The 20,974-nt window shown below is 32.7% G+C and overlaps 2 protein-coding genes across 2 annotated transcripts; one reads left to right on the top strand and one right to left on the bottom strand.

Moving 5' to 3' along the window:
* The first annotated feature begins 10,067 nt into the window (after positions 1 to 10,067).
* LOC111895972 (nodulation receptor kinase) lies at positions 10,068 to 17,767 on the top strand. Its single transcript, XM_023892014.3, has 15 exons — positions 10,068 to 10,435; positions 11,019 to 11,520; positions 11,599 to 12,071; positions 12,168 to 12,318; positions 12,669 to 12,740; positions 12,835 to 12,903; positions 13,022 to 13,093; positions 13,186 to 13,257; positions 13,496 to 13,671; positions 14,694 to 14,923; positions 15,475 to 15,601; positions 16,248 to 16,316; positions 16,400 to 16,589; positions 16,661 to 16,793; positions 17,054 to 17,767. The coding sequence occupies exons 1-15, from the start codon at positions 10,339 to 10,341 to the stop codon at positions 17,393 to 17,395; spliced, it is 2,775 nt and encodes a 924-aa protein (XP_023747782.1). The 5' UTR covers positions 10,068 to 10,338; the 3' UTR covers positions 17,396 to 17,767.
* A 2,019-nt stretch (positions 17,768 to 19,786) lies between these two features.
* Positions 19,787 to 20,715, bottom strand: LOC111895991 (protein BRICK 1). Its single transcript, XM_023892027.3, has 2 exons — positions 20,446 to 20,715; positions 19,787 to 20,156 (listed from the first exon to the last, which is right to left on the bottom strand). Exons 1-2 carry the CDS (start codon positions 20,576 to 20,578, stop codon positions 20,032 to 20,034), a joined length of 258 nt encoding a protein of 85 aa, XP_023747795.1. The 5' UTR covers positions 20,579 to 20,715; the 3' UTR covers positions 19,787 to 20,031.
* Positions 20,716 to 20,974: the final 259 nt, after the last annotated feature.

Below are 20,974 nucleotides of genomic sequence, written 5' to 3'. Positions count from 1 at the left end.
ATATATTCAAATCACATGCGATTTATAAACATTTAAAGGAACTTTTATATATATATAACATATGTCACAATAGCATTTTACCTTTTAAAATATAATGTTGTTGTAATGCATGTATAAACTAAACTGTTCTTAGATTTTTCTTGTCTATCCTAGACTCTACACCAAAAATCTATACTTTCATAAACAAGTGATTCCTTTTCTCAATATTTCTAAACAAACAAGACACGCTTTTTGGAAACTATAATAGGTATAGTTTTACGAACAGATTTCTAACTCTTATGTACTAGAAACACATATTTCAAGAACTTTACTTTCGTATACAAGAACAAACGTAACAATTTAACAAGTAGATCTGTTTTTATACCACGGATTTGTGAGACACTAACTTCATGTACGTTCGAGTACACATGTCAAGTCCTGCAACAAGTGCCACTACCATCATCATGGAGTCTACCGGGAATTGCATTGCAATATGTACAACAAGAAGGGGTAGATCTCCCGCTACTGTAGGGCCTCGGTCCCATGCGTCACTCCAACCCTCAACCCAGAAGTAAGTCCAGTATGCCATGCATGTGGAGAGACGGGACACCTCAAGAGGAATTGTCCAACAGAGAAGAATCACAGAGGACCAGGGGGAGTTTAACAACAGGACATGATGAATCAACAAGGAACCCTACTGGGATTACCGATATGTTTCAAAACCACAAAAATTAAGCATCGCATTCTCTTAAAATTTTTGCCAATTAAAAATCATAATAATATAGTAATCCCTCATCCGAACTAATCATATCCTTCGTAGGAACACTAAAGATCCTTGCGAAAGTAATGATAACTTGGTGTAAACGTAAGGCTGTGTGTAATTAAGATTCTACAAACTTAGAGTGCATGGACCCGCCTTAATTCTTATTCCTTGGTTGACTGTGGATTTAGGGCATAACCACTCAGTCTACAACCTTTTTCAATCTTGAATTACGTACGACTAAGCTACATTGAACCGTCATAGAGAGGTCTAATAGAAATCAGACTATGAAATCACATCGTTTATACCAAGGTACACGTATTGCTAGGACACTCAAAATTTCAGAACGAAATAACCATAGTAGTAATACCAAGAACGAAATAGGTAACATTACAAACGTGTACATAGAACACATTATCATTTCGAACAACCATCCCTTTTCAGATCAATTCAACATCTATTACAATAAGGAGCCCAACGATGTCAATTGACATGGGCTGACTTGATCCTCACCATATGAAATTGATGCGCCAATGAGGCTTTTCGCCTTAGCCAATCGATTAACAAATCCCCTACAATTTATAACGACAATCCTCGAATTATCCGCGATATCTAGACCCTTAGGTACCCATGCAAGTAATACCACACTCTTTCTTAGCCCTTAATAGGGATAAAGAAACAAGGAGCAACGGACATCGAGGGTAACTTAGAGATTTATAACCCCCCTAAGATGTCTCCAAAGTCCTTCTGGAAATATCACCTACGCGCCAAGTTGAGTTCGGAGATCGACTCAACTCATGGAGCCATTCTCGTAGCCAGACCACCAAGACCACTTAGCACCAACATAAACACCGAAGGTATCCGGTCGATGGAACGACCCCGTAAGTATGAGGTTCTCGAACCAAGACTTGAACCTTAGAGAACGCCTATCCAACTCATAAATAGGAAAGCCTAAGTGTCCATAGGACCACTGACTACTAAGAATCAAATGAAACCCTCCTCAATGATCGATGTCCGCTATCCCGAATTGAAGACTTACTCGACCTGCCCTCAGGAACAAGCAAAGATCGACCTCCCATTAGTTCAGAACCCCATAGTAAGATACTCCCAAGGCAACTTAAGAATTATAAGACCAAGTACATCACATGACCTTAAGTTTAGTAACAATAGTGTTCGCCCTACGGGTTAGAGGCACTACTGTTGGGACGCCAAGTACACAATCCTCAATTACCATGACCTTCCTTTCACTTCACCATATAGGAAGCAAAAGAATAATGCCTCTATGTTAGGCTGAGATGACCAACACCTGACTAACCAAAGGATCAAGGTCAAGGGCCGGTAGCAAAGGTCCACTAGATCACTAAGCAAGGACTTAAATCCTCCTAGCAACGGAGACACTAGACAAAACCGAGATACTCACACTTTTTCCTTAGTACTTGGGATGCTGCTTTAGAATGAATTTCGGGACGAAATTCCCTCTAACGGGGGGATGTGTCATAACTGGCAAAATTAGATTAATATGTGAACACCTTTATAAGGTCATAGTGGGCCCAAAACTCCATCTCAACATTTTTAGGGCTAAAACACTCTTAAAGGACCGAACCCTTCTTATTGGGACCCTAGTGGGTCAATAAGGCCTCAACTTAGTTCTTCTGGGACATAAGACTCTCTTAGTGGCCCTTATTGGGCCGTAAACAACCTTCTTGAGCTTATTGGGCCTTAAACCAAACTCCTTATCAATTTGGACCGTAAACCCAATAAAGAGGGCCCAATGGGCCAAAAACCTTCATATTGGGCCTTATAATTTCAAGAACAATCAATATAATCCCAAAACACTTTCTTTCACCTTTTCTTTCCCTTTCTCGGTTATTATTAAAAAAAAATGAAAAATGATGGTTAAAACAAGTGACACCTCACTTTGGCACCACATATAACAATGTTCATTACCTTGCATGTATCTAGGCTTGAGTGTTTGTCCAACTTACATCCATGAAAGTTGAATTAACCACCATACATCTAGGTTTGGATCTCTCTCTCCTCTCTTCATTTCTCGACCCATCCCTCCCTCTCCACCCCATTCCCAAACTTCATCTCCAACATATTTTCTCTCAACACCCAAAAACTCTCTCATCATTTTCTTCAAAATTCGTGGTTTCTATGTGTGTTACAAGAAGTTTCTCTTCAAGTTTCATAACTTGATAAGTCCATATTCATCTCTAGATGTTATATTTCAAGTCTATGCTAAGATCATTCCTCTTACAACTTCATTTTCATGATTTTGGACCTTAGAACCACCTCCATTTCAAGATCCCACCAAAAACTCAAGCTAGGTTCAAAGTTTCATCTTCTTCTTCCTCTACATCTCAAAAAACCCAAAGGTGAGTTCATACCCCCTTGTTTTCAGTTTTATAATGTTTTTGAGGGAGAATACAAGTGCTTTTGTGTTAGATCTATGTATATATGCATGTTTATGTGTTTAGCTTTTAGATCTTTACTTGAACATGAAGTTTATCACTTGGATCTTTATAAAAACCTTGAGAAAAGTATGTCTCATTTCATATAATACATGTAAATTATAGATATGGGATTTATCCACTTAAAATAGAAAAAACAAATGTTGTGAACAAACTTAGATAACTTAAACTCAAAAATCAGGCATTGATAGAAAAGTTTTAGTCCAATCTCGGACTATTTTGACCAACTTAATGAGAATATTTTTCAAAACTGTTTTACATGCAAAACGTTCAGGTTTATACCTTTAAAATGACTACTCTCATTTTTCATACGTGTTTTTGTACAATTTTTGGCGAATTTTACAAAACTGCCTATCATATTTGAAATAATTTCGGAACAGCCTGTCAAGGTGAGAAATTTCGCACTTGTTAGAGACCATTAAAAATTATGAGAAAAATTGTGAACAAGGTAGATAAAATTTCCAAACTTCCAGAGTTTACGGATCCAACTTTCTACGTACGATGATTTTTCTACAAATTTTCCAACAACCAGGTTAGAAAAGTCAAAAACCAGAAAAATGTGTATTTTCACAAAAATCAATCCAAAAATGATATTTTTGATTAAAAAAATGGGTTAAAATGTTGTCTTTACCAAAAACTAGCCATAAATACAAGTTTTGAACAAAAGGGGGACTAAAGTGTTATTTTTACTATAATTGGGCCTTAATTGAAAATTTGTGGCTTATTGGGCCAAAAACGAATTTTTTATAAAAAGTGGGCTTTTTATATCAATTTTGTAAATAATCGAGTTAAAATAAATAAAACAATAACAAACGGGTTGAAAAAGATATTCATATCCTTATTGGGCCTGGAAATAATATACATGTTTAGGGGGGCTTTAGTGTCCTTTTACATGCTTAGTGGGCCTTAGTGTCATTTTGCATGTTTAGTGGGCCTTAGTGTCCTTTTATGTATATTGGGCCCAGGGTATACATTCATATTCCTTTTGAGCCTGAAAATAATAGACACGTATAGTGGGCCTTAGTGGTCCACTTACATGTTTATTAGGCCTGTGAATGAGTTTTATATGTTTTTCTTTCTTTTTGCGTAAACTTTGATTAAGGATCTAGTGAGACGTTTCGTTTGGCACGATATGAGTGTACAAACGTAGCCTGTAGTTATAACCAGAGTCTCCCGGAGAGAGAGCTTGAGTTTGTATATAGATCTATATGGGGGTGACACCCCACATCTGAGTTGTTCGCTACAGTTAGACTAGGCCAGTCTAGGGTGACAAACCGTAACTTGTTCCGTCGGCGTCCTAAAGACGCAAAGACAAGCAAAATTATCATTATCTAGTATGGTTATAACGGCTCACTTAGAGGATTTAACGTTATAAGATTCACGAGAAACCATTCTATGTTCTTTTTGGATAAAACGGGAAACCTTCTTTTTGATAAAACGGTAATCTATACACGCTGGTACTCAACCACGGGGGTTAGGATTTTAGCATTATCTATTGCAAACAACATTGGGTTGTCTGGAAATCATTCTCATTCTATTTTCACAAACATTAACACACATGCATTATTATAAGATAAAACACAAATATTTCAAACCATTTCTTTTTAGGAAATATCGGATATCTTAAAGCACTATGAAAACTATTCTAAACAAGTACAAAAACCATTTTTATACAAAACTGCTTATGAACTCACCAACTTTTTAGTTGACGCTTTTCAAAACGACTTGTATTCTCAGGGATCCAGTAACAGGTAGTAAGTTCGACTAGGAGATCAAGTGGTGCAACTTCAAGAAATTTTACTTTCTTACTTTTGTGTAACTGATGAACAAATTTAATATGTAAACTATGTAAGTGTGTATCTTTAATGTATGATGTTTAGTTGCTGTGTTTCATTCATGTTCAATTGTTATGATACTGTACATGAAGTCATCCACCCCCGGACATTTCCGCCATCCAGGTTCGGGGTGTGATAGTTCGTTTGTTAAGACTATTTATATAATCATTTATATAAATATGTAGTAGTTATCTTGTCTAGTTTCGCAATGTATGGTTAAAACATAATATTTTTGGGTTGTAACCCACAAAATGGTGAAATAACTAGAATGTAACCCCTTTTTGTTAGAAAACTATATTTTGGTAAAAAGCTTCAAAACCTTGTAGTTTTGCAATAATAATTTTTCTTTTGAATATATAACATAGTTTATGTTTTGTTTTTGTTAGATTTGCATCTCAAAACTATTATATCACAAATAATTTCCCAAAAACTAGTGATAATCATATTTCATGCAAATAATGTTTTATTTTTAGCATAGAGATGAAACATGCAAGTATTTTGTAAGATAAACAAACTTTACTTGTATCGCCCCCCCCCCCCTTTAAAAACATGAAAAACTCGTAAATGTGGGGGTATGAACTCACCTTGAGTGTGTTTGTGGTTGGTTAAGGGGATGATTGGTGAAGATCTTCAACCCAAGAACACTTGAGAGTGGTTGAAGAATTCTTTGAATATGAGATTATCCTATGAGTTTTTAACACATAATAATGTGTGTAAATGAGATAGAACTAACATGAAAGTGTGTAGGGATACTAGATTATGAAGAAAACACTTAACAAATTGTCAAGAACCACTTTGGAAAAGTCTATCTAAGAAGAGCTTGGACTTGTTCTTTGAGAGGATATGGAGTAAACATTGAGAAAAATGGAGATGGTGGGGGTTTGTGGATGTTTTCTACCATGTTTAAAGAGAAAAGGATGGGGTGATGTTTGCCTAGTTATTTGTTGGATATTAGCATTGATACATGATGGATGAAAATTTGTGTTGGAAAAGATGAAATATCATATCACGAAGTCAAACCTCTTTTCCTTATTCTTCCCACCGAAAACCCCAAAGATACCACCGAAATCACATGTGATTTCGGTCTATGCATCAACCGAGATCACAATGTGACTTCGGTCCATATGGAAACCGAAATCCCATGGTGATTTCGGTCCTAATGCTAACCGAAATCACATGGTTTTGGGGTCCTAGGCCGAAAACACTAATTGCAAGGGTTAATTCATGATTTGTTCTAACTTGTTGACTTTCAAAGGTTCATTACGAACATGGTTTTCAAAGTATATATATATATATACTTATACAAATGATGTCTTTTGGCTTTCAAGGATTTATTGCAACAAAGTTATGATGTGGTTTCACTTATGCACAGATACACTTTAGGCCTTGCTTGATCCAAAATTTTCCAGTTGTCACATGCATTAGATTTCAACAGCGAATTAGACAAAATGCGCAAAATGACGGAGACATTTGATCGATACAATCTAAATTTCTCTAAACGTTTGACATTCGACAAAGAAAAACTTACCCACAAAAAAAGGAGCGCGAGGAAAAGAACGAATTTTTTTTGAACAGCCAAATTTAAATAAAAAGACTAGCAAACAACTAGAGGGAAAAACAATTACAAAGAGTCATAGAGAAGAGGGTTTTGCAACCACTGGATCGAAGAAATATTACTTTTACCACATTTATTCGAAAACCAATTGAAAGAATGAATGACGATACTTTAAAAAATATGACTTTTCCTCATCATATGTGTCTGGAACACCACACTATTCCTGTAAAACCAAATAACCCAGATCGTGGTGATAATAATTACTTCACCAACTCTTCGTTTCGTATGATTCAGTGTAGTGCTATCAATCCAACTCAAAATCTCAGATACATTTAGGAACAGAGGAAAAGGAAGATCAAGCCACTTTACCACTTTGTTCCAAATTTATTTAGCCACGTCACAAATAAGAAAAACATGACTACAATCTTCAATCTAAGAATAACACATAAGGCATATCACAGAAGTCAAATCAATGTCACTGTTAACCAAATTAACTGTGGTGGGGAGTCTATCAAGAATGGTTCTCCAAAGATAAATATTAAGTTTAATAGAAACAAGCTTACACCAACGCGCCTCAGTCACATCTTCCAGCAAAGTGATGTTATCAATATGGTTTCTAATGTTATTAACAGTAAAACCATCATCGAAACTAATTGCCCACTCACAAGTATTCGGCCGATCAACACATGAGACACGAGAAATAAGGTCAATCAAACACGAGAGTTGGGAAGTCGTGGCACCATCGTCCCGAATTTGACGATTCCAACTCCAAACCCAACCACTATCCCTCCATCTATCAACAACACAACAATCATTCACCTCTTCCAAAGCATACAGTCTTGGAAACTGTAAAGAAAGACTCTCTTTATCAATCCAAATGTCATTCCAAAATCTAGTTTTTATGACAAAGGAGAAAATCATTGAAAAATATTTCTCATAGATTGTTTAGTGTTTTTTTTTTTTTTTGAAATCTTGGTTGTTTTTTTTAATCATGGTTGTTTTTTAATCTTCATTGTTTTTTTAGTTTTTTTTAAATATTGGTTGTTATTATGTACATTTTTTAAGAAATTAAGTATTCTTATTTTAATTCAATTTTGTGCTTATTAATCATTGTTAACTAATTCAATTTATTTTTTGAATTATAAACTTTAAAATTAAATTATTTTTATTTTTAAAAAATAAAAGTGAAAGTTAGTGAAATGTGTTTGGTGAGTGAGAGAAAAACTTACACAAAAAAATGAATAGTGAGGCGTGAATATACTCTCCGGCCATCTAATCTATCTCATTTTCAAATTTCTAGTATTTCAAAACATACAATCCTAATTTCTAATACATACTTGAAGTTGTTCTTATAAAAAACATAAATACAATGACTACCTTTTCGTGTATATTTTCATAAATTGTCTAAAAAACTTGTCATTATAAAAATTATTATTAATAATAATAATAATAACAATAATTATTATTATTATTATTATTATTATTATTATTTCTCCATAACATTTAAAAGTAGGTTTTAAAAAAATCCAATCAACTCATCAAGTTATTTTGTAAACGGTGACGGCTTTTATGCCGCAAGTTAGCTTCTAGCAAAATGGAATATTCCATCAAACACTTTGGAATATAACCAAATTAAGAAACACTGGACCCATGCCAATTCAAAATAATAATATTTATTACCTAATAATAGAAAATTACAAATTCAGGCGCATATCAATCATTCATTTACATGGCTTCTTATGATTGGCCTCAACTTTTTAAGAATCTTTCGACAATGTTCCATCACCAAACGATTCATATCGTGCGATCACATATTTTGATGATTTATAGGACATGTACATATATGTTATACAGGATTTAGATTTATAGTTGACATTATATAAATGTGTCAATTAAAGATTATAGATGTCAATAAATAAAATAAATGTTTTGACACAAAAAGATAAGCAATCCGATACCAAAATAAACAATTAATCAAATTTTAAGTCAAATGTTTACAAAATTTGTTATCGTTTGTCAAACTACAAATGAATTCTACTAACATTTCGTATTGTGGTAAATAGCTTTACTGCCTTTACAGTCGTTTATCACTTTTGATTCACACTTGTTGCATGCTTTTATATTCCGTTTTGTATTTATCATGCACTCGATTAATACTATGACTAATGCCAATAAAACAAAATTAAAAACTTTATTCCACCCAAGAAGACGATTCCAATATATGTAAAAGATGTAAATAATATCTTCATACTCTTCATTGAAAATAGTCTTAGAAAATCTGTCTATTGTTTTTATATGCATTTAATTGAGACTTTTGAGATAGTAAATGGAGAAATTTATAGAAAAGTCTCAAATTTTTGGAAAAAGTTTCAATAAAGTCTTAAAAGTTATTTTTTTAACAGAAAAATCTTGATTATTTAATATTTTGTCCAAATTAACGAAAAAGTCTTTTTTTGCATTTGAAAAGCAAACGACAGATTATATGATTTTCTCAAAATAATTGGATTTTTCTGTTCAAAATCTTTTTAGGAGTTTTTTGAAAACTTCTTTTTAGATTTCCCCACATAAATGAGACAAAATTTGAATGCCTTGCTCATGATCTATCATATATGCAAAACAAATAAATACTTTCATAATCATTGAAAATAGTCACGCCAAATGCTTATCTACCATGTCTGATATGCATTGAACCAAAACTCATGGATCAAGGTTTATAATTGTTTGTCCCACCAAAAAAAAGATGAAACAGAGACTCCTCCTCATATCTCATTTGTGTAAAAGCCAAAAGATGTAAATACCCTTTTAACCATCACTCATCAGAAATTGCCTCGAAAGCTTGTCTATTATGTTTGCATTCGATCCACTGAGATTATGACTCATGTTAATGAGACAAAAATTATAACTTTTTATCCCACTAAGAAAATGTAACAAAGACTCACATTTGTTTTCATATTTGTGTAAAAGACTTAAATATCCTCACATCCTTATTGAAAACAATTCTAAAAACAATTCTAGAAAACTTGTATAATCCACTACAATCGGGACCAATTCGAAACAACATAGTCACATAGTCACACTACGAAAATTAACCCTAGAAAACTTGTCTAAATATTTGAAAATAACAATTGGTTGTTAAAAAAATAGTTGGAGAAACGTGATTGGTGGTTGAAAGTCACAATCTACAAGCTTTTAGTCGAATAAACAAAAGTTTAATGATGTCGGGATTCAAATGTAAACAGACAAAGAGACAGACGCAAGATGGACCAAGATGAAGGATTGCTCCGCCTTAACCCTACCTTAATTAATTAAAACATTAAAGATTAATTTATCATAAACAACGCCCACCTTCATCACTAAAACTAACAAACTCCAGTTAAATATTCGTTAATTATTGGAAAAGTTTTATCAAACTGATTGTGAAATTAATGTTAATTTATTCTAATTCAAGCTTTACCTCTCATCTTCCTTTCAATTGCATCATCAAATACTAATCTTTTTAGTCAAACCTCTTTCTTAATCCGAGAACCCTATTGTTTCATGCTTTTTTCCTCCTCAAGATCACCAAAGATTCAAAAGGGGTTTTCTCAAAATTTGAAGTTATAATAAACCACATATATATATATATATATTTTTTATAAATATTTTTTAGGCTTCATCTATGATGGTGAAGAAACCCTAGTTTGAGAGTTATGAGTTTGATCATGAGATGGAAAATTTTAAATTGATTATAAGAGGATGATGGAAGGCTTGAATTATCATAATTCAAGATTGGTTTACTTTTGTGTTATAATCTGTTTCTTCATAGCCATCCAATCAACCTGTTCACAACAAGGTATGCCCAATTTCTCAAATTTTTAGTTAAGAATTTAGAATTATAAATTAATAGAATATTTAGTGAATAAATCATCTTCATAATTCCCCATATTAGATGCATGCTATATATTATATGTATGATCAATTTTTTTTTTTTTGAAAATATATGCTAATTGGATATGATCCTAGGCTTGATCTTGCCAACGAAGGGTATTTTGGTCAAATCAAAATCTTTTAGAGGGCTATATCTTGATGAACATGTTAAAAGAATCAAGTAGAAAGATTTTCCATTATATAAAGTGTAATAAACGAGAATGAGGCCGATATATGCTATAATTCAACAATTTTACATCTATGTTTTTCTTTTTCTGTCTTAAATAGTTCTTTTATGTATTAAGTCAAAAAGAAACACTTATATATAACTCTAAAAAGTAAAAAGCACCACAACTTTTAGCTAACATAGTACTCCAATAAAACTAAACTCTCAATTTTTGTGCAAATTTTCTAAGTATCAACTATCAAGGATGATTTTCTTTCTGTATTAAGTAAAAAAAAAAAACACTCAAACAATTTACTAAAGCTAAATTTTTAATTTTGTGCAGATTTTCTAAGCATCCGATGTTGTTCTGATTCAAAATTCACGGATCCAAAAAACAACATAACATGGATTTCAGATAACAAATGGTTCTCAGACAATCAACAATGTCAAGACATAGTAACACCATTACAAAACATTACTACATACGATCATGCTAGATTTTTTGGCATAAACTATGGTACTAAATGGTGTTACAACTTGCCAACAAAAAAGGGTCGAGGTTATCTAATCAGGGGTACATTCGTAACTTCACCCACAAACACGTTCTTCGATGTCTTAATTGGTACAACACCAATAGGGCGAGTTGGGTCATCAGATGAAGCTGAAGTTGAAGTGATTGTAAGAGCTAATAATAATTATATCGACTTTTGTTTATTAAAAAAACAGGGAAATCCTTATATCTCCAAGATTGAATTGAGACCGTTGGATTTGGATTATGAAGAGCCTTCGAATGTTCTCAAAGTTTTACATAGAGTTGATGTCGGGAACACACGTGGAGAAATCAGGTATGTCTGTTACTCTGTTTAGTAGAAATGCAAGGTTTCCTTTATAAGGGCATTTTCGTCATTTTTGGGCATTTTCAGGTACCCACAAGACCCGTATGATCGAATATGGAAGCCGGATTCAGATTCGAACCAAAACGGAAATTCCACGTCACTAAACGGGGACAAAATTGTCCAAAACAGGACAAAAACATCACCTCCTATCGAAGTTCTAAAAACGGGTCGAACCCATTTAGAGCGTTTAGAATTTATGCATAATCTTCATTCAAGCTACGAAAAGTATATTCTTCACCTCTATTTTCTTGAACTTGATGGAAATGTGAAAATAGGGCAACGAGTATTTGATGTATATATCAATGGTGAAAAGAGGCAACAAATTGATGTGATTTCTAGTGGATCAAACTATAAGGATACATTTATGTACTTCACAGCAAATGGGTTTCTTAATTTGACCTTAAAAAAAGCTTCTAATGGATCTCAGTGGGGCCCGATTTGTAATGCTTATGAAGTTTTTCAAGTTCGCCCGGTGCTTCAAGCGACTGATCAAAAAGATGGTACTTTTAAATTTTAATTCAACTTAAGTCCCTAGTTTGTTTTAAGTCATAAAATGGAAATAAAATTTTAAATTGTTTAATTTTAAAATCTTTCAGTTGATGTGATGCTAAAAATAAAAAAAGAGTTGTTAGTAGAGAATGAAGATAATGAGGTGTTAGAAAGTTGGACGGGTGACCCGTGTCTCCCGCATAGTTGGAATGGTGTGAAGTGCATCCAATCGAATGGAACAACCGTCGTAACGAAGCTGTGAGTTTTACTGTGTACTGTATAGTGTATACTGTGTACCGGATTGTAATATTTAGAGTAAATTAATGAAATCGTCCCTATGGTTTGGTTAAAATTGCACGTTTGGTCTCTAACTTTGTTTTTGCACTCGGATCGTCCCTGTGGTTTGATTTTCTTGCGTTTTTCGTCCCTTACATACATAAAGTTAGGGACGAAACATGCAATTTTGAACAAACCATAGGGACCAAAAACGCAACAAAATCAAACCAAAGGGACGATCTAAGTGCAAAAAAAAATTATGAACCAAACGTTTAATTTTGATCAAACCATCTGAACGATTTCAGTCATTTACTCTAATATTTATCTTGCAGGAATTTATCTAATGGAAAATTTCGAGGACCACTAGCACAGGGAATCACTATGCTGACTCATCTTACAGAATTGTATGATACGATACTTTCCTAATTCTCTTATTTTTTTATAAAAAATAAAGTAAAAAAAAATGTTAGTTTCTTACATCTTGATCATGAACTACAGGAATGTAAGTAGCAATCACTTCACCAATAGTATTCCCACATTCCCATTGTCATCCATTCTTGCCTCAATGTATGTTTCTTTCCTTTTAAAATGCATAAATATTATTATTCAATTGTTTGTTATGAGAATTTAATTTGGAAAGAAAATGTTTATCCACGTTGGTAATTGAGTTTAAAACATATGTTAGGGACCTACGAAACAATGAATTCATTGGAAGGATTCCAGAGTCATTTGCCTCCCTTCCAAACTTGACACAGTTGTGAGTGTTTTTAATCATTTTTTATACAAATTATAATATCAATAAAACATTAATAAATCCAAGTAACTTGAGTTATTTGTGTATTCATCTAGATATTATGGATGCAATAAAGATTTTACCAAAGACCTTCCAACAAGTGATAATTCATCCAAACTTGATACAGAGTAAGTACTTCAATTATTAAATTTAATTTTTACTCAATTAAATCGTCAAGTTTTTATCTTGTAAGATTTTTAAAAATAAAGCATATTGAGATCAGACACCATTTTATAAGTGACAATGTGCAATTAAGGACTCGTTCTTGATCTGTTATGCGACACCTTTGCTTAATGAGGGGTAATTATGTCTTTTCGTGTCCCATCTTTTCTTGATGAGGAGGGTAATTAAGTCTTTTTGTTTCAGCAACGGGACGTGCACAGGAAAAGAATCGTCACATCCACCACACACGGTCTTTATAGTCGCAATTTCAGGTGGGGCCCTTTTAGTTACGGGAGTATTTGCTTGCCTAATTTGCTTTTACAAGAAAAGGAAAAAGGCCAACAAAAAATCAAATGGGAAAACACATGCAATGACCAAAAGTGAGTACAATTTTCTCTTTTAATATTTTATATAATCTAAAGATGTTACGGGATATTAATAAGAAAATTTAAGCAAATGTTTCTATTATATAGTGTTCTACTTTCATTTTTTCCTATTACAACGTTATAATATTTGAAAAACTACCAAATTATAGCAATGTCATGCAAATACAAAACAATTTTACAATTTTCATTGCTATAATTCGATATATTTCTTGCAGTCACCCTCCTATAAATATAAACCAGGTTAAATGCAAGAAATAGCAATGCACTTTTCATTGCTATAATTCGATTTCTCTATTGTAGAAATCTACTTTCATTTTATCCTACTATAGCATTATACTTTGAAAAATCTATCAAGTTATAATGTCATCCAAATACAACTACCATAATTGTTTAAACTTTTCAAAGTATAATATCCTAATTTAAAAAAAAAAAAATACACTGCTACGAGTAGATTTTTCAAAATAAAATGTCTTAATAATAATAAAAAAAGAGTAAATTACACGAATGGTCCCTATGGATTAGGGTAATTTGCGCGTTTGGTCCCTAATTTATTTTTTTAACTCGGAAGGTCTCTACTGTTTGTTTTTATTACGCATTTGGTCCCTGCTTACATAAAAAGTCTATTTTTCCCTTTATTTTTTAATTTATTTAAATAAACACACCCCTAATCTCACCCTTCTCAACTTACCTTACGTACCCCATCATTTTTTTCCTATTTAAATAATAGTCTTTTTAGGTATGACAGGACCAAGTGCGTAACAAAAACAAACAATAGGGACCAAACACGTAATAAAAACAATCAGTAGGGATCTTCCGAGTTAAAAAAAATAAGTTAGGGACCAAACGCGCAAATTACCCCAAACCATAGGGACCATTCGTGTAATTTACTCTAAAAAAATTAAAAAATACAATGTTGTAATAGAGAGAAAACAAAAGTAGGATGCTTAAATACACAAATAAACACAAATACGTTACTATTTCTTGCATTTACCCATAAAAAAACATCTAAATTGCAGATGCAATTTACGCAATGCCAAGTAGCAATGAAGATAGTAGTTTGAAGACAATATCCATAGAGTGTTATACTCTTGAACAAATAGAAAGTGCAATACAACATTATAAAACATTAATAGGTGAAGGAGGATTTGGATCGGTTTATCGTGGGACCCTACAAGATGGTAAAGAAGTAGCTGTAAAAGTCCGGTCAGCAACTTCAACACAAGGAACCCGTGAATTTGATAATGAGGTGAAGTAATTTTTCAATTTCTAGACAATTTCATAAAAACTTTTTTGGTAATATTAATTAAAATGAAAAAAAAAAAAAAAAAAAAAAAAAAAAAAAAAAAAAGGACAAAGAGTAGCTAAAACATGATAGAAAAAAGGGCTAGTTACATAAAGGGTTAATAACATTATTTTTGGGCTAACAAACTATTTTCAATATATCCAAAATACCATTTTACACGTTTATTATAGAGAGAGGTAACCGAATATGTAAGTTGTTCCAAATTGGTCACTACGACATGTTACAGTAGGTTATGTTATCCAAATTTTATTTTTATTTTTATTTTGGCCTATGTTTTATTATTTTTTTAACGAATTTGGTCCCAATTGTCAAAAGGTGATCTTTTTGTGATATGAATTTCCCATTTTGATGAGTAGCCCTAAAAAAATATTCACTATGATTTCATATCAAATTTTGCTTCATAATTCTTATCATTATTCATAAGTTCAAATTGTTTATATATTTTTGTTATCATATTGTTGACTAAATAAGTCTATTGACAATTTCATCTACAGCTAACACTTCTATCGGCCATTCGACATGAAAATTTGGTCCCTCTTCTTGGCTATTGTTGTGAAAATGATCAACAAATTCTTGTTTACCCATTTATGTCAAATGGGTCCCTACAAGATCGGCTTTATGGTATGTGTTAAAGTTATTTTCAGTTTATTTTTATTAGAGTAAATTACAGAAATCATCCCTGTAGTATATCCAAAGTTATAGGTTTGGTCCCTTGCCGACTTTTTTAACCTTTCTAGTCCCGGGAAGTATCAATTGTCACCCTTTTCATTCCTTATGCAAGCACATCCATTTTCTTCAATTAAGCCCCGCCATGTGCAAAACACGTGAGGGCATTTTTGTCTTTTTGGTTAGCCTTTAATCAATCATCATTGTATTTCATAAATAATCCCTAAAAGAGTAAAAATCGGTTAATCACTCCTTTTTTTTTTTCAAAAGCACTCCCTTTTTCTTCATCATCTTCTCTAGAGTACAACTTCACAACCTTAATTTTGACATATTTGCAACAATGGTGAATCGGTAATGTACACTTCATCTACCTAAAAAGACGAAAATGCCCTCAAGTGTTTCAATATGGTTAGTCTTAACTATACGAAAATGGACATCATCAGCATAAGGGACAAAAGGGTGGCAAGTGATGGTTTCAAGACCAGAAAGGTTTTTAAAAAATCGATCTATAATTTTGGACAGACCATAGGGACGATTTTGTAATTTACTATTTTCATTATTTTAATACCATTTTTACCCTTGCTTCATTGTATCTTCATAGGTGATGCATCTAAAAGAAGAGCTCTAGACTGGCCAACAAGACTTTCAATAGCTTTAGGATCTGCTCGAGGTAATTCTATATATTTATTTACTTGTAAGCAATAGATATTATAATAATTATAATAATACTAAAAAGACAGTTTTACCCTCCAGGTTTGACATATCTTCATACATTTTCGGGGCGTTGTGTCATACATAGGGATGTGAAATCAAGTAACATTCTTTTGGATGATAGTATGTGCCCTAAAGTTGCCGATTTTGGATTTTCCAAATATGCCCCTCAAGAAGGTGATAGTGGTGCTTCCCTTGAAGTAAGGGGGACAGCTGGATACTTGGATCCAGAGTAAGTACAATTTTTTCATTTTTTTTTTAAATCACAAAACTCATGATGTTTTTTTTTTTGTGTATTTTAAGGTATTATTCAACGCAACATTTGTCTGCAAAGAGTGATGTTTTTAGCTATGGAGTTGTGTTGCTTGAAATGATAACTGGTCGTGAACCACTTAATATCCACAGGCCAAGAAATGAGTGGAGCTTGGTTGAATGGGTATGTTTGAATTTCTTTTTAACTTTTTTTTTATTATTAAGGCGTTGTACTTACAAAAATTTTATACACTTATTCATTTTTTTAAAAATTATTTACATCGTTGCACTTTAAAACTTCTACCTAGTAGTGAAAATTGCTTTGAATTTGGATAACATTGCTAGATTTTTCAAAATACAATGTTGTAACAAAAAAAAAAAACAAAAGTGTATACATTGCTATTTCTTGCGTTTAATCAGATTGATTTACCAAATTCTATGTAGGCAAAACCGTATATAAGGAATTCAAGAATTGAGGAAATAGTGGATCCAAGCATAAAAGGAGGATATCATACGGAAGCCATGTGGCGAGTTGTGGAAGTAGCACTAGCATGTATCGAGCCTTTCTCAGCTTATAGACCTTCCATGATTGACATTGTTCGTGAGCTTGAAGATGCTTTGATAATCGAAAACAATGCATCTGAATATATGAGATCATTAGATAGCTTTGGAGGGTCCAATCGGTTCTCTATCGAGAGACCAATTACTATTTTGCCCTTACCCACTCCAACTCCATCAGAACTATCATCTCTCCAATCACAACCTATCCCTCCACAACCAAGATAAATAATATTAAGTAAATATGTGTGAGTCTTAGCAGTTGCAGTGTGGGAGTTTCAGTTCTAATGTGGATTGGGCTCGTTGTGGGCACAGGCCACTGTGTACCTGATTTACTTACATCTGACGTGATGGTCTAAAGACACGGTGGTGTAGGCCAGCGTAGGGCTAAGCTTGGTGGAAGAATAATGTTAAGTAAATATATGTAATTTCTTGATTTTGTTTCTACAACTACTTAATATCAGTTGATTCCAATCTTGTAGATTTTATCGAAGAAAAAGTCGGAGTTTAGCATAGTGGTATAAGTTCATGAATGTGTAATCCATAAATTTAAGCTATTATACAAGTAGCAAGGTATATGGAGAGGGTATTTTTTGAATATTTATGTTTTTGTAGATTATTCAACCATATGTTGTCTATTCATCATAATGTGTACACCATAACTCCAAAGAAAACATTAAAATAGGTAAGTTATTATAAGGAGGACAAAGCATCGGTAAGTAATGAGTAGAAAACGTTTAGTTGAGATCAAAGAAACATTACTAAAAGAAAAAAAAAAGCTCAATTAGCTAGTAATACTCCAAGTTCTACATTACAATTCTTAAATCTTGAAAAACTAACGTATACACTTTTTGTTTTCACAATATTTTGTTATCTTTTGAATATGATAGGAAAAGACAAAAAAAAATGAAGTAGAAGAATCAACAAAGTGAATATTTGCATGTTAAGTGGATAGTTTATGGAACTCGGATAAGAGAAGAACAAGAACATAATAACAACGTAGTTGAAATAAGGCCAAATAAGCAGCCTTGTTGAAAATACCCGATACTTGAATTATCCGCCCGATTTTTTCGGGTATCGGGTAACCCGATTTTTTTCGGGTATTCGGGTAACCCGATTTTTTTCAGGTCGGGTATAGGGTACATTTGTTGGGTTTCGGGTATACCCGAATTAACCGAATTATTTTAAAAATTCTTTTTTTTTGTAAACCTTATACTCTGTAGCAAGTATTTGATTACGCTTAAACTAACTATCATTATTGTAAAACATAAATCTCTTTTATTATGACAGTATGACACTAAAAATATTAAAAACATTTGTTTATATGTCATCATCTTCTTTAAAACTTAACTGCTTTCTAGATTATAATTTTTATTGCAACTAACAAACTCATTATCTTGACGAAACTTCAGAACATAGCAAAAATTATGGCTACAATTATCTTAAACATTTTAAACTTTTAAAGTAAGATCTTTAAGTATTTGTTTTTTTAACATCTTATTAGATTAAATAAAGTTGTTAAAAGATTACTTGATATTTCAAGTATTATTGACTAAAAAATCTCAATGTTCAAAGTTTGAGTAACTCGGTTTATGCCTCGTTTGTTTATATAAACAAGACTAATAAAACACGACGTATTTATTTCATTAAATTTATTTTCAGGTGCAATTCAAAAAAAATTATATATTTCGGGTAGTATCCAAATTACCCAAACCCGACCCACTACCCGAATTACCCAAACCCGAATTTAATTTGGGTCGGGTAACAGGTATTTTTTTTAACATGAAAAAACCAAATTACCCGAAACCCAAAATATTACCCGATCAACACCCCTATAAATAAGTATGATGAATACATTGAGGTTAAAAGCACCTAACACCACAAGAACCTAAAATAGATGAATAAAAGAAGCCAATAACACTTTGCATACAATATTTTTCAAATTGTGAGAATCCATAAGTGAGGTCTTAGGTTGAAGCATGGGTTGTTCTATGAATATTGTAATTCACCTCTCCCATATTGGCCAAGTAGTATAAATCTTTGTTACATATTTTATTTTTATGTGCATTTAGGTATCTATCTATTTATTTATTCCCTTTTTTACTATCACTTCTATCCCAAGGAACCCTTTGCTACTTTCATGGCAAGCAATAAAAGTATTGATTTAAAATCAACATAGCTTAATAAGGAATAGTTACCAGAGTTTAAGTGACCTCAAGAACTCATCAACAGAACTCAAGCCATAATAAAGAATTAGATTTCAGAAGTTTATATATTTCTTCTTTACCCAAAATGTTTTTGAGACATAAATGTGTATTCATACAGATATACTCTACAAATGAATGGTTTTGCAAATAAATAGGGGCATAATGGCATATAAGTGATTAACAACTTTTAGAAGGCAAATAAGGCATGGAGATTCTTATACAGTTATAACATGCAACTATCATAGCCATTATATCATAGAAACTCATTTGTTCTATAATCTTCAATAAACCGATAAAATCAATCAATGATATATATCAGATATGCATGAGCATGACTGAAGTTAATGTGATGCAAAGCATGGAAGATTTGTGAACTTTCTAATTGTTCTTTTGGATCAGTGAGATGCATAAGGAAGGCACAACAAACTGCATTCAAATCTTCATTGAGATAAAAAGTGATATGAAAACAAAGAGAAGGGAACTCTTCCAATTACAAAATGCACAGATCAGCTACATGAATAAATATATGGAAAAATAAGGCAAAACAAACTTCATACGTATCATACTGAATTTTTTGAACAAGCTTAATCACCTCACATTCTGATGTTGGCCTTTGCTTTTGCTTTTTTTTTCTCTACAATGCCATAGTCGAGGAAATCAAGTCTTGAATAAATTTGGATTGGCTGTAGCAGTACCCACTTGTACTTCAAGCATTTCTAGACGACGCTCTAGTGTGTCAAGTTTCTCATTCAGAGATGCCAATTTGCTCTTTGTTGTAGCCTCTGAAAGCGAAAAATGTATTCCATTAATACACAAGAGCAATTAGATTGAATGTACACAATTTACAGAAAAAAGCACCAAAATTTTAGTGGATGTTCCATGTGTATCTCTCCATTCAATTGGCAAGTGAAATTTTGGAGATATCAACAACACGAATCCAAACGAAACAAGGAACCTCCGCAGCCCAATCGTTCGATGGAAATTCGTCTAATAGATCACAATTACGAGTATACTACGAACTCAAATTAAGTCAATGAAAACAGAAATCATCGAGATCAAGTGAGGATTTACCGAATTGAACAAGGAAATCGAAGAGTTGACGAACATTGAGGGAGATGTGAGAAATGAATTCTCGATTCTCCCAATCAGCTTGTACTGCTATCCCTACGTTTACTGCATTCGTTATTCCTCCAGCTCGAGCCATTTCTCTGTCGATTGATTCTGATTGCTTGATTCAACTGCTGTTTAGATGAATCGGTGAATCGTTGATGATGATTTCTTATTGTTGTGTGTTGTGTGAGTTAAGCAAAGGATTCGAAGCCAAACATGATTGTGATTTTTCAGGTCAGTGCTCGTTAAAAGGGGAAATAAATATATTTCAAGAAAGCCCCTCTAATTTCAGGAAAGTCTAACAAAGCCCCTCACGTTTCATTTGCTACTACGTGAAGGCTTCACATAAAAGTATATCGATTGTCGGAAAAAAAAATAAAAAAACTCGTATATTATTTTCTTTTTCAGGAAAGAAAAAACACATAGTATCTTTTTACTTATGGATTTTATTCAAATTTATTGTAACAGCTTATTAATTGGTTAATTTTAA

The sequence above is a fragment of the Lactuca sativa genome, chromosome 4 (genome assembly GCF_002870075.4).
Source record: "Lactuca sativa cultivar Salinas chromosome 4, Lsat_Salinas_v11, whole genome shotgun sequence".
Classification (NCBI taxonomy): Eukaryota; Viridiplantae; Streptophyta; class Magnoliopsida; order Asterales; family Asteraceae; genus Lactuca; species Lactuca sativa.
Note: the sequence above shows the minus strand (reverse complement) of the source record. Positions and strands in the feature narration are given on the sequence as shown.

Bases quoted from the DNA above. Each gene is read 5' to 3' on its own strand.
- LOC111895972 (XM_023892014.3), top strand. From the start codon at position 10,339: ATGATGGAAGGCTTGAATTATCATAATTCAAGATTGGTTTACTTTTGT. The intron at 12,741-12,834 runs GTATGATACGAT...CATGAACTACAG, and splicing joins CTGACTCATCTTACAGAATT to GAATGTAAGTAGCAATCACT. The intron at 16,794-17,053 runs GTATGTTTGAAT...AATTCTATGTAG, and splicing joins AGTGGAGCTTGGTTGAATGG to GCAAAACCGTATATAAGGAA.
- LOC111895991 (XM_023892027.3), bottom strand. From the start codon at position 20,578: ATGGCTCGAGCTGGAGGAATAACGAATGCAGTAAACGTAGGGATAGCA. The intron at 20,157-20,445 runs GTAAATCCTCAC...TTTCGCTTTCAG, and splicing joins CGATTTCCTTGTTCAATTCG to AGGCTACAACAAAGAGCAAA.